Source organism: Odocoileus virginianus, chromosome 18 (assembly GCF_023699985.2).
Source record: "Odocoileus virginianus isolate 20LAN1187 ecotype Illinois chromosome 18, Ovbor_1.2, whole genome shotgun sequence".
Taxonomy (NCBI): domain Eukaryota; kingdom Metazoa; phylum Chordata; class Mammalia; order Artiodactyla; family Cervidae; genus Odocoileus; species Odocoileus virginianus.
The window spans coordinates 46,110,401-46,124,944 of NC_069691.1; the positions used below are offsets into that span (position 1 = coordinate 46,110,401).

Consider the following 14,544-nt stretch of genomic DNA (forward strand, 5'->3'; position numbering starts at 1 on the left):
ATAAATAATCCATCTTTTGGATTATTAACCATCATACTGGCTCCAGTGGAAACAGACATAGATGCTAGTTTGAAAGTCAGGTCATCGTCCAGCTTACTGGGCATACCCAGCAGCTGGTAAGAAGGCTGTGAAAACCGTAGTGACTTTAAAGCCCAAGTAGCGTATTATTATTATTATTTTGGCCTCTTCCGCTTCACGTACTTCGCACTGCCATTAGGACACTCGTTCTCCGCCCGGGAACTTTGTACAGAAGGGGAGCAAGAACTCGCAGGTTCCTCCCTGCACAAGCCCGGCTCAGGGCGAGAACACGCCCTCTGTCCTGGCCCTCCCGGCCTGAGGCTGAGTAATAACCTCGGTTCCGGGGCGGCGGCAGCGGCACAACCCGCGGCGCACGTGTCGTCGCTAACCCGCCCGCCAGCCCCGCGTCCAGGGCACGCAGCTCCCGCCGCGCCGCGCCAGCCGCCCACTCCGCAGCGGCGCCTCCGCTCCCGACCGCCCGGCGGCCCTTTGGCCAGTGGCCCGTCCATGCTGTCGGCCACCAGGACGGCCCGCCAGCTCTTTCACAGCCTCTTTCCGATCCCGAGAATGGGTGACTCCGCCTCCAAGATCGTCAGCCCCCAGGAAGCCTTGCCGGGCCGGAAGGAGCCCATCATCGTCGTAGCGGGTAAGGACGCGGCCACGCACCGAGGGCGCGGTCCTCGCCTCTGCGCACGCGCATCCTCGGGCCGCCGGAAGGGAGCCGGGGGCCGGCCTCGGAAGGGTCGGCTGCTGGGGGTCTGCGCAGGCGCGGAGGGCGCTGGGAGTGGAGGGGATGAGGGATCGATCCTCTTTCTTTGTTTAGGTTTTCATCCACTAGAACAACGGGAGACACAGTGAAGGGATCTAGTATGTTGATACGGCCCACCTAGACTGTAAATACCCCTCGGCGGCTTCAAACTTCAGGCGGGAAAATCGCCGACCTGCTTTCCGCCCTTCTCACGGGTGTGCATCCACTTTCCTTTCTTCTCTGCTTTGGCGGCTGGGATTCGGGCCACTTGCAGAGGTGGTGCGGGTTTGTGTTGTCACGGGAGCCATGGAATGATACAGAACGATGTGTATATACTGAGGTTTTGAAATGGGTTCTCACGCCAGTGTTCTGGTTGCAGGAGTTAGCCTCACGCTGCCCTTATCCTCCAGAATTGCCCAATTTCCCCGACTTGGCAGGAGCTTCCCCTGGCCCCGTGCTCCCGATTCTGCACTTGTATATCAGTCACGCAGAAGCGCTGTGCTTGCCAAACTTAAATATAATTTCCCAATCGCATACCAATACTTTTGGAGACTCTAATAGAATACATAAAATGTAATAACAGTGAGATGCTAGGAAAACGAAATAAAGTGAATAACATGGAGAAATATGAAGTACTGGAAACTGCTCTAAAAGTTTTGAAAGCTTCACTCTCTGAATTTCTGTCTCAGCACTGTAGAAGGCCGCAGACAGCGCAAGTCCACCAACCGGTTGTTTAGTCACTCTGTCATACTTGACTGCGACCGCATGAACTGCAGCACGCTGGGCTTCCTTGTCCTTCACCACATCCCGGAGCTTGCTCAAACTCGTAGTTCCTTGAGTTGGTGATGCCATCCAGCCATGTCGTCCTCTGTTGTCCCCGTTTCCTCCTGCCACCAACGTGAGGATCATGCTTTGAGAAAGGTTACTTTGGTGCATTGCTTCTCAAAGTGCTGTCTTTTAAACAAGCCCTTCCCGTGATACTAATGCATTCAGTAGTTGTGAACCGCTGCCTTCGAGCTGTTGGAGGGTTAAGTGGTGATAAATCTTTCACGGATGGTTCGATGCCAAGATAAATTATAATTTTATAATTTCTTAGGGATTCTTCCATTTTTCTTTACCATAAGATTTGTTGAGTATACATAGGAGAAGGTCGTTCTGAGTCTGTGCATCACACACCCTACTCAGTATGAGAATGGACAAGGTGGAGGTCTTTGCGTTTGAAGTAGTTTGGAAACTGACGCTGTGTGACCTGTTCTCATTCACCTACATCAGCAGCTTTAAATCCTATGTCCCCTATCACTTCACTTCAGTTCATTAACAACCTTAAAAAGCTTATTTTAGACTCAAATTCAGAGAATGAGTTTCAAAAAAAAAAAAATCCAGATTATCTCTAAACTATATAATCCTATTATCTAAACTTTATCTTGAACGTGAATTCTCCTTTAACAAACTAGGATTCATAAATTGATATTTAAAGGCAATGCTTCTCAATGCTGAACTTCCCCAACTTGTATGAAGCTTCATTTTTATACACTGGTGTCTTTGGTATGTCCTCCCAGACATCAAAAAAACAAACAAGCCTGATCAGATCCCCAAACTGGTTGAAGATTAAAATTGTCCTGAATTTAGTTCTCCTTTATCTTAACCAAAGTCTTCCCAATCAGTTATTTAGTATGTAGATAACACTTTCAGTAAAAGATTAACTAGCATGACAGAAACAAGCCAACAGGTTTTTTTTTTTTCCCCCTCTATCCATCTACTAATTCTGACTGCAAAACCTCAAGACCTGGCTCTTTTGCCTTTTTATATAGCCATGCACACATTGCTATTGCTGGACCAATCAACCAATTTTTTTTTTTTTTTTGGTGTAGGGCTAAGCCTACAATGCATGTCCTTTGTGTTCAGCTGTTGTAACCACCCCCCCGCCCCCCCGCCGCCACCAGCCCATACTTACATTTTAGATAGTGGCTTTCCTGTATCTACCCCCTGACTGCTGCCTTGACAGGTTGTTACCTTGTCAAAGGTTCTGATTGGCCCCAGAAATGGGCAGTGTTACTTCCCAGGTGTGTTTTCAGTGGCTTAAGATTGAAGCTTACAGACTGAATATTACTGCTTTGGAAGTTAAATTCATCTCCAGTCTGCTTAACAGCTCTTCACCTCTCTGTATTACCTCTGTCTACATCTGTTACTTGCGCCCCTACTCTCTGAAAAGCTCTGTGGCAGAAGCGTCACCTTGTGACTTTAGACGACAAAGCCTGTCCGTTTAGTGTGTTTGGCTGAGTGTTTTTGGCTCAGCCTGGTACCAGGTGTGCACTGTTACCAAATACATTTGGGGTGAAGGGTTATCATTTTAGCTTTAACTCTACCTTTGTTGGGTATTCTTACAGAAATGTACACCCTTTCATAAACTACAGCCTAGTAGTAGATTTCTGCTTTGCAAGAAGGTGAGATTCAACCCTTCAGACTTCTTTAATTTCTCCCAGGCTACCTAAAGTGGATCAAAATATGAATAGGCCTACTTTGGGTGGCTGGTTAGAACTAAACCTGCCTAGACTGGCACACTCTGTTGAGATCAGTGGCAGGCTCGGGGCACCATTGACTGGCAGGGCACACAGGAACTTGCTGGTCTTTTTATGTAGTGGTGGGCTCTTTGTTCAGTGCCTGGCTAGAGAGCAATATTCAGAGAACTTTCGGACGGGGGGAAAAGGGAAATTCATGCTTGCTGGACTGAACTGGTGGTCAGTCAATTGCTAGAGAGAGGCAGGAGGCAGAAAGCTTATAATTAAAACCTCAGAGTGCCTCCTGTGTTATTAAAATCTAAGTTTTTTATAGTAAGAACTGATCTTCAGGGGAGGGATAACTTAGGAGTTTAGGATTAAAATGTACACACTACTATAAGATAGGTAACCAAGAAGAACCTAAGGTATAGCACAGGAAACTTCTAAATAGCTTATAATAGCTGCCTATAATGGAAAAGACTTGAAGAAAGAATATATCTATATCTATATTTGAATATATATATATCTGAATCACTTTGCTATACATCTGAAACTTACACAACATTGTAATCAAACTATGTTTCAATAAAAATTTTTAAAAAATATAAAAAAGCAATCAACAGAAAAAGAGGAACTGATAATATTTTTAGTGAATCAATTATTGTGAAAGCCCAGCTTTTATTTATATGGCTCATTTTTTTCCAGCCATATTGGAAATATGGCTAATCTATTTTTTGATCAGGTGTTTGGGATTTGGATATATCATCCAAGAGAATGTTGGCAGCTCCTTTGCTTTCTTGCCTGTCTATCCTTAGGTAGTGTTTGCCGTATTTATTACTGTGATGTCTCTCTGGGGAGAGCAAGAGGTGTAGAACATCTGCTAAAGGTTTGCTCTTCTAAGAACTGTAAATATTAGCACAAAAACAGAACAATGTGAGTAATCCAAAAGGTGGCTCTTTGAAAAAACAATTGTACTGTGACTATTAGCTATCTGATAAAGGAGAAAAGGAATAAAGTACAAATATATGAAATAAGAACTGGAAGAGGGAATAATAGAAAAGTTGAAGAATCATAAGAGATAAGAGGCTATTTACTCAATTCTTTGAAAATAAATTTGAAAACTTGGATGAAATAGATAACTTTTAGGAAAATATAACTGACCTAAACTGACCCCAGAAAGAAAATCTTAACAGATTGATTTTTCTAGAAAAAATAAAGTTGTCAAAGATTGCCTCCTCTTAAAGTATTATATCCAGTTTTAGAGGTGACGTCTAAATAGTTAACATATAATTCCAATAGTGTATTTAAACTGAAAGGATTGTCAAAGTCTTTTTATGAAACAAGTATAATATTGAAACCAAACCTGATAAATATTGCACTAAAAAGAAAACAAACCATTCTCACTTATGAATATAGATACAAAACTGCTAAATAAATATTAGTAAGCAGAATCTAGCAATGGGATTTAGTCTTAGAATGCAAGGATTTGTCAATATTAGGAAACTTAATAACATAGTTTGTTGTGTGTGGCTCAGTCATATCGGCCTCTTTGTGACCCCGTGGACTGTAGCCTGTAAGGCTCCTCTGTCCGTGGAATTTTCCCGGCAAGAATTCTGGAGTGGGTTGCCATTTCCTACTCCAGGGGATATTCCCCAGCCAGGGATTGAACCCATATTTCTTTCCTTTCCTTCACTGGCAGGTGGATTCTTTACCACGGTGCCACCTGGGAAGCCCTTGTTAATATAATTCATCATTTAGTTGGTCTGGGGAGAAAAATGATATAACTGTTTCCCTAGATGCTGTGAAGTTATTTGATCATATTTAACAACCATTCTTGATAACAGTCAGAGATAGCTACTTTCTTAATGTGATAGAACGTATCTGCCAACATCATGCTTAATGAAGAAATATTAGAGATTTCCATTTAAGTCCCGGTCAAGAAGGGATGTGGAGGTGCTTAATGCTTGCTTTTTCTAGTGGCAGGTGTGTACTGTCACTCAATTCTTTTGTTCTTAAGGGTCATCATCTTGGCTTTAATCTTACCTTTTGTGTGTTCTTAAAAAAATCTCCATCCTTTTATGAACTGTGGCCTGGTAGGTTATTACTCTGCAAGAAAGTAAGAGTCAAACCTTCAGATTTCTTTACTGCTTAATTTTTCCAGGGCTGCCTATGTTGTATCAAGTTATGACTTGGCCTGCTTTGGATGATTGTTTATTATTAACATTGTGTTGTATGTGCTAGTCAATCAGTCAGATAAGACAAGGCAATTAGAGATGTACAGATTGGAAAAGAGAAGGTAAAACTAATGCCATTTGCAGATGATAAGATTACATAACTAGAAAATCCAAGAGTTTAATAAGGTATCAATTTATATACTTATTAGACAGAAACCAACAGCTTTATTCTAAACAACCAGTTGGAAAATATAATAGAAAAAAAACCCCCTTTGTAATAGCAACCAAAAAAGTTAAAATTTAAGAACAAACATGGCAAGAGATATGTCCAACCTTTGTGAAGGGAACATACAGAGGAGCACAAAAAGAAAACTTGAACAAATGGAAGAACATACCAGTTTATTGGATTCGAAGGCTAAACAGGAATCATGTATCAGTTGTCCCTGAAGTTAATTTATAAAGGTAACATGATTTGAAGTAAAATACTAATGATATTTTAATTTTGTTCTAGAAATTGATGCATTCATTTAAAAAATTCGTTTGGAAAAATAAACAGGAATAGTTATGGTAACTGTAAAATAAGAACAAAGAAGAACAGTTGGCTCTGAACAGATAGTCAAAGCAAAGCTTAATAATTGAAACAACATGGGACTGTCCATGAACAGATAAGTCAATATACAGAATAGAAAGATCAGAAATTCTTAAATATGTGTGAAAATATAGTATATGATACAGGTGACATCTTAAATCAGTGAGGAAAAGATGAAATATTCAATAAATGGTTATGGTACAACTGTGTAGCCATATGGAAAAAACAAACCAGAGAACCCTCCAAAGTTGGATCTATACTTCACATTCTTAAACCAGGATACGTTCCAAAAGATATATGTTGATAATAGCTCATGCATATTGAGTGCTTAACTCTATGCCAGACACTAGTAATTGATTCACATTTGTTGTTGTTCAGTTGCTAAGTCATGTCTGACTAATGCGTTTAATCTTCACTATGACCCGTGGAGGTGTTAACTGTTTTACCCTCACTTGTTGGAATGGAAACTGAAGCCTATAGAGTTTTAGGTGACTTACGCAAGGTCACGTGACTAGTAAGTGGTGGATCTGTGATATGAATGTAGGCAGTTTGCCTCTAGAGTTTGTGATCTTAACAGTACTATCTGTACTGTTTTTTCATTTAGTTAAATGTAAAGAATGAAATAATTGAAGAATGAGCAAGAGAGAATTCTTTTAGAAAGCAAAGCCTTTCTAACCACGACTTGAAAATCAGAAGACAAAAAAGATGGATAAATTAGATCACGACAGAATAAAAATCTTCTGCAGGCAAAAATTACTGTAAGCAAATTCAAAAAACAAACTGGGGTAAATACTTGCAATTCATATCATAGGTGAAGGACTAATCTCCCTAATATGTAGGAAACTTCTAGAAGATAATAAGAAAACAACATCCATTAGAAAAATAGAGGTTATGAGCAGTTCACAGAAAAGGAAGTGTAATTTGCTCTTAAACATATAAAAAGATGCTCAACTTATTCATAATGAGGAGAGTGTAAGTACCATTTTTCATTCTTCAGGTTGGCAAAGATCCAGAACTCTGATGATACAGTTTGTTGGTAATTCTTAAGGAAAAAGACACCCTCCTCCTTAGCCGGCGAGAATGTAAATTGGCCCAACTCTTACGGAAGGCAATTTGGCAATATCTACCCCAAATTTAAATGCATATACCTTTTGACCCAGGAATGCAATTTCTGAGAATTTATCCTACAGATATACTCGCATTCGTGCCAAACAATGACTGTACCAGGTTATTCACTGCAGCTTTGTTTGCAGTCATCAACGATTGGACATAACCCAAACGCCCATCAATAGGGGCTAGTTAAATAAATTATGGTTCCTCCTCACAATGGAAAATGCAGCTGTAAAAAAGAACATGGAATATCTATGTGAATAGATACAGAGAGATTGCCAAGGTACAGTGTTAGGTGGGAAGTACAAGGTCAGAACAGTGTTATATATTAACTTTTGTGTGAACAGGGAGGAAAATAATAATAGAAACTTTGAAACTTTGGAAGGATAGCTCAGAAAGTAATGGCCACGGAGAGGGCTATGCTGTGAGCTGGTGGTGGAGGGGGGGACCCAGCCAGGAAACCTGACTCCGTGCTTTTTAAAAAAATTTTGATTCTTGTAAATCTGACTGCATTACTGAATTAAATAACTGCGCTTTGCAGATGATCTCCTTCTGATATTTTTAGTCTAATTGACCACCTTTCTATCATCTTTTGTCAAACCTATTTCAAGTTCTGTTTTTTTTCCTTCTTTTTAAATTTTGCTCTCTTTTTCATGTCAAGTTCTTTTTTTCTGCCCCAACTTGCTTTTGTAATCAAAATCCACATTTTGGCGTGATTTAAAAATCTAAATTTAGAGGGTGAAATTGGAATAAGTTAATCCAAGTCATTTTACATTTCATAAATATTCATTTTTATTGAAGTGTCAATTGTGGTGGCATCATTTATACAAAGAAAAGATCTTTGGGGACAGATTTCTTCCACTATTATGTAGAAGGCATTATGTGTATTGCTTTTATTTTGAGTGATGTACATAGACTTTTTAGAAGAAAATGATAGAAAACAATTTTCCTTTTAGAAAAAATTTTCCCCAGTGTGTGATTAATTTCTAAATTGTAGGACACAGAACTATTATCTATCCTCTCTGCATCCTGTCTAAAGCTCTTTATTTTCCCCTCTATTTCAGAATCTGCAGTACTTCTCTGAAGTCCCTGGGGGGGATTCCAGAGCTCCCACGATCCGACCCTCACCTTCCCAGCTTTTCTTCCCACTGTGCCCCCTCTAGAACAGGGGTCCCCAACTTTGGGACCTGATGTCTGATGATCTGAGGTGGAGGTGATGTAATAATAGTAGAAATTAAATGCACAATCAATGTAATGTTCTTGACTCGCCGCGGAACCATCCCCCCTGCCCCGCTCTGTGGAAAAATTGTCTTCCATGAAACTGGACCCTGGTGCCAGAAAGGTTGGGGACCACTGCTGTAGAACCCCATCTTCTGGTTAGCATGTGGTTCAGTGTTTTGCCTCTGGAAATGTCAAAGTGGGATCCACACTCTGATCTTTTCATTCAGTCGTCTTTGTTAAATGTTCACTAAATGCTTGCTTGGGTGAAGTATTGTGTTCTCCGCATAGCCTCGTCCTGTTCTTCCTCACAACTTGTCCTGCTTGAATTTGATTTCTCCCATAAACCCATCTGCTTCCCATTTCCAAATTCTTGTACTCAGTTGCGTACGACTCTTTGTGCCCCATGCACTGTAGCCCGCCAGGCTCCTCTGTCCATGGGGATTCTCCAGTCAAGAATACTGGCGTGGGTTACCATGCCCTCCTCCAGGGGATCTTCCCAGCCCAGGGATGGAACCCAGGTCTCCCGCATTGTAGGCAGATTCTTTACTGACTGAGGCACTAGGGAAGCCCTAGAGGATTGTATATCCTGCCATAACCCCAACTTAGTTCTAAAACCAAACCATTTTCCCTTCAAAACATTGGATGCATATTTTAATTTCCCCATTTCTGTCAGTGGCATTACTCCTATGCTTTTAAGTCCCCCAAACCTTAGCCACATGCATCTTTGATCCTTGCCTCTGTATTTAAACTGGCCCTCCTCCAACAAATCTTGATTGTTCCTTGCCTTCTGTATTAGTCAGGGTTTTCCAGAGAAACAGAACCAATCGTGTGTGTGTGTGTGTGTGTGTGTGTGTGTGTGTGTGTGTGTGTGTGTGTAAAGAGATTTATTAGGAGGGATTGGCTCACGTGATAATGGAGGCTGAGGAGTTCAAGATCTGCTGTCTGTAAGCTGGAGGCCCAGAATAGCTGGTGATGTAATTGAGTCCAACCCTGAAAGCTGAGAACCAGGGGAGCTCGGGGTTCCAGCCTGAGTCCTAAAGCCTGAGAACCAGGAGCACCTGAGGGCCGAAGGAGATGGATGTTCCAGATCAGACAAGGAGAGTGAATTCACCCTTCTTCCACCTTTTTGTTCCAATCTGATGGGACTGGATGAGACACACACCCGTCCCGCTTCACCTCCCCGCACCATGTTGGTGGGATCACCTTCTTACTCAGTGTATAATTCAAATGTTAGTCTCTTCTGGAAGTACCTTCACGACATGTTTAACCAGCTACCTGGGCATCCTTTAACCCAGTCAGCTTGGCAGAGGAAACTAACCATCATACTTTCCTGGGTTACTGCTTTAAGTTGTCTCTTTCATGAGCACCACTATCAGGCATCTGTTTAAACCTCAGATTTCTTTCTGTCACTTCTAAGAAAATAAAGATAACTCTGTGTGATCTGGCAATGACTCTGTTCGTCCTGGGGTTAGAAGCCTTCTTTAACTTGCTGCTGATCTCAGTGTTCTTCATCTCTGCTTCTGCCCCTGAGCCTGACTCCTGCTCTTAGTAACTTCCTCCGGGAAGTTGACTTTCTCTGTCACAGCTCATTTCAACCTTCCCGGGCCTTTCAAGGCTTCTCTCAGTTCTGCCCCTTCCATGCGGCCTTTGGGGGACTGCTTCAGCATCGATTGCTCTTAGAGTTGGACGTGGAGCTAGGGCCTTGAGGCCCTGTTTTACACTTTTATTCCAGGGTGTCTCCTTAAGGGTGGTGGAGTTGAGTTCCTTCAATGTCTTTGGAGCTCAGAGATTGCCACTTTTCTCCCTTGTGTTTCCTTAACTTCTCGCCTGGTTGCATGACCAGAACTCAGAGATTACAAAGACCAGGCAGCTTGGTCTTTCTGGTAACTTCCTCTCTGGATGTCCTGTCGGAATGTTCTTCCCATTTGGCAAGACATTGGATTACTTTGAGCATGATGCTGTTAACATAAACTCATCTTAAAACTTATGAACTTTTAAGAGTTTATTTGAGCAAAAATTCATTCAAATTGGGCTGCATCCAATCTTGCTGATAGAAAGGAGCTCTGAGGAGCTGTACAAAACGGAAGATTCTTAGAGCCAGAAGGGAGCGGAAACAGAGAAGTTGTGCTAGGCAGGGTGGGTATAGTAAGGTTGCTTTCCTCCCGGCATGGCAGGATGTCTACCACATAGATTACCCAGCTAGTGCCCATCAGGAGATTGCTGATTGACTGGTTCTTAAACCATTTCTCTCCCATCTTTGGGAGAGCCAAAACCATAGATAGCCAGGGTAAGTCTTGATTTGGTGTCACGGGGCTCAGCATGTGCTCACCTGCTAAGTTGTGTTCAGCTGTCTGGGGCCCCATGGACCGTAGTCTGCCAGGCTTCTCCGTCCATGGGGTTTCCTAGGCAGAAAGACTGGAGTGAATTGCCATTCCAGACCCAGGAATCAAGTCCACATCCCCTGCATTTCCTGCATTGGCACGTGGATTCTTTACCACTGAGACTCCTGGGAAGCCATGAGGCTCAGCATAAGTGACTCTATTTAGGGCCTATTTTTCATTTGTTTGTTTTTAAAAACCACCAAATGCTTGGTTTTGCCGTGACCAGAGACTGCCATACCCTTTGAACCAGCTGGGACCTCTTCTGTAAGCTAGGTCTCTTATAAAAGGTTGAATAAGACTATTGCCCTTGACAGAAAAAAAGATGGTCCCTTACATTTCTGTAGGACTTTTGTAACATTTCATGTGAGCATATCTACGAAGTTTCTCAGCAGGGTATATTTCTGATCCACTAGCTTGCTGAATAAGTGTGTTAAATTTGCATTATAATACAGCAAAGACTGGTAGTAGTGAAACTGGAAGAAATGCAGGATTACAATATGTTTTGATGAATATATTATCATTACGTTTTCTTAAAAATGAAGAATAAAGTTCAGAAACACTGACTGTCTTCCCAGAGCGTGTATATAAAATGAATTCTTTTGAAAATGTTACCATGGTAAGGTAATAACATTAGTGTTGAGTTTTCCTCTGGAATTTTTTCATATTTTACCTTTAATTTTTTTTAAACTTGTAGTTTACTCTTAGGCAATTTATAGTTTGCTTAGGTCAAACACAATGTGAAAAATTAAAAAGCATTGTTCCCAGGAGGCCCAAAATTATTCTTTGGCCAGCTGAAGAAAATTTGATATTTTAACAGATTTTACCCAGAAGGCGAGAGCCATGAAAATGAAATACTGCAATGGAATTCAGAGCTTTCCAGCTGGAGCAAATGAAACCTCAAGGAAAAAAAAAAATCCCAAATGTACCGTAGTTAGCAGATGCAAAGGAAACCACGTTAGGGTTGGCCGAATGGAGCAGCCAGCTTTCAAATAGAGCCCCGGAGAAAACACTGCATGGCTGCAGATCTCCATTTCCTTATCTCTTCCTAAGAACCGATTCATGAAGAGCGACGTCATCTAGCAGGAAGCCCAGTGTAGCAAGTCCTGCTGGTCCCTGGGGTTCCTGGCCCACCACTTAGCATTCCTCACACACCAAACTGTGTGCACTGGCATGAAGCAGCTGCATGGAGCTGTCCGCTCCACCCGCCACCCCCCCAACCTAGGCTGCACCTCGCCAGATAACAGCCCTGCTCACCATCTACTCTCCCTGACAACTGGAGGCAGGTTGCCAGGAAACCGTACCCCCCCCCCCCCTGCCCCCCAGAGGAGACTCTGCACCCAACTGCCTCTGTAAGTAAAAGAGGCTGGAGGAGGCCCTTTGCAGATAACTTTATTTTCAGAAATTAAAAAAATTTTTTTTCTCTTCTTCAGGATTATGCTCATCCTAAGAAGCTCTGTGGATTTATTTTGATAAGTGGAGTAAAAGAGAATAATTATTTTCTGGTGAAAATTAGAGGTCGGATGAGTGAGATAAAATAGCCGTTTGCTGCAGTATTTTGGGGGGGAAACATACAGGAAGAAGCTATATACATTTACATAGGAATTTCCAGGGGCAAAATATGAACCAAGGAGTTTCTGTGAATATGATGGAGTTTAAGCTTTAGCTATTTCAGTTCAATAGAAACCCAACCATTATTTTTCTCAAAAAACGAGACTGGTTAAAGACCTGAAGCGTAGGCTTCTTTTTCTGTATATGTTTTCTTTGCAACCTATAGGTGGTTGACAGACAAAATTGATATAATTTTAAAAATGAGGATTCTCTATTGTTTGCTCTCTTAGAAAGGAAACAAGGTGTCTTTGCTCTCAGTCTCTGAGTTTTCTTCCCAGGGAGTCTGAACAGAGGCTCTTCTCACTGTTCTGCCGAGTCTGTGCTGAGATGGCTTCTCTTTGCTTCAGGGCCTTTATTAAACCTTAGATTTTTATCCATATTTTTGCTCAAAGTTTGGAAGTTTTTAATCATTTTTATTTTCTTGGGCTCCAAAATCGCTGCAGATGGTGACTGCAGCCATGAAATTAAACAGGCGCGTGCTCCTTGGAAGAAAAGCTATAACAAACTTAGACGGCATATTAAAAAGCAGAGAGATTACATTGCCAACAAAGGCATGTCTAGTCAAAGCTATGGTTTTTATAGTAGTCATGTATGGATATGAGAGTCGGGCCATAACGGAGGCTGAGCGCCGAATAATTGATGCTTTTGAACTGTGGTCCTGGAGAAGAGTCTTCAACTGAGTGACTGAACAACAACAGCAGCAAATCAGTTTTATCCTCTTCCCTCAATTTCCCAAGTAACCACTGTCCAGAGCCAAGGGGGCATTCTTTAGTGCCTTTCTTCTTATCCGTGAAGTCCTACCTAAACACTCACATTATTTATTGATGCTATTTTATAAAAGTGGATCAGTTTACATTCTCTGCATCTCACTTTTCTGGCTTAATAGTGCATTATGGAAACATCTCCAAGTCAGCTGGTGTATCTTAATGTATTCATTTTAACAATAGATTTAATTTTTTGGAGAGTATTTTAGGCTTATAGAAAAATTGAGTGAAAAGTACGAGTTCCCATATACACCTGTCCTTCCACCCAGTTTCCCCTACTATTAATATTTTGCTTTACTGTGGTACGTGTTATAATAGACAAGTCATAGCAATGCGTTATTATTATTATCTGAAGTCCATACTTTATATTAGAGTTCATTCTTTGTGTTTGTACATGCTATAGGTTTTATAAAATGACAGGTATCTACCATTACAGTATCATACAGAATAGTTTCACTGCCCTAAAAATCTCTGTCTTCCCACTTACTCTTCAGTTCCTCCCTGATGCACTGCTGGCAACCACTGATCTTTTTACTGTCTCCACAATTTTGCCTTTTCGAAAATATCATTTAGTTGGAATCATACAGTGTGCAGCCTTTTCAGATGGACTTTTTTCACTTAGTTAGAAGCATTTAGGGTTTCTCTGTATCTGGACAGCTCATTTCTTTTTAGTGCTGAATAATATTCCATTGTATGGATTTATCACGATTTGTTTATCCATTCACCCATTGAAGAGCATCTTGGTTGTGTCTAGGTTTTGGCAGTTATGAATACATTATGGTAAACATTCTTATGCAAGTTTTTGTGTGAATGTAAGTTTTCAGCTCTTTTGGGGTAAATACCATGGACCACAATTGCTAGATCTTATTACCATAAGAGTATGTTTAGTTTTGTAAGAAACTGCCAAACTGTGTTCAAAGGTAATTGCACCATTTCACATTCTCTTCAGCAATGAATGAGATTCCTGTTGATTCACATCCTTGTCAGTATTTGGTTTAGTCAGTGTTTTAGATTTTAGCCATTCTAAAGGTATGAAGTGGTATTTCATTATTATTTTAATTTGTAGTTCCCTAATGACATATGATGGACATCTTTTCACATGCTTATTTACCATCTGTATATCTTCTTTGATGAAATGTCTGTTTATGTCCTTTATCCACTTTTAAATTCCATTTCAGATTTTCTTATTGTTGAGTTTTTAAAAAATTTTTTTATACTTTGGATAGCAGTTCTTTATCAGATATGTATTTTGCAAATATTTTCTCTTGGATAGTGGCCTGTCTTCTTATACTCTTGACAATAACTTTTGCAGAGCAGTCATTTTTAATTTTAATGACCCCAACTTATCAATTTTTTCTTTTACATATCATTTTTAGTATCTAAAAAATCATTGCCAAATCTAAAGTCACAGGTATTTTCTCAAGTTACTTTCT

General features: G+C 40.9%; 1 protein-coding gene across 7 annotated transcripts in view; it reads left to right on the forward strand.

The window, feature by feature from the left end:
- Positions 1-254: 254 nt before the first annotated feature.
- MSRA (methionine sulfoxide reductase A) overlaps positions 255-14,544 on the forward strand; it is a 357,066-nt gene continuing 342,776 nt past the window's right edge. Inside the window, exon 1 of one of the 7 annotated variants that reach the window (XM_070480654.1) lies at positions 255-664. In XM_070480654.1, the coding sequence (XP_070336755.1) occupies positions 526-664 (139 nt within the window). In that variant the 5' untranslated portion in view covers positions 255-525. The remainder of the gene's footprint in view (positions 665-14,544) is intronic. The other 6 variants (XM_070480655.1, XM_070480653.1, XM_070480652.1 and 3 more) reach the window with 6 other exon arrangements.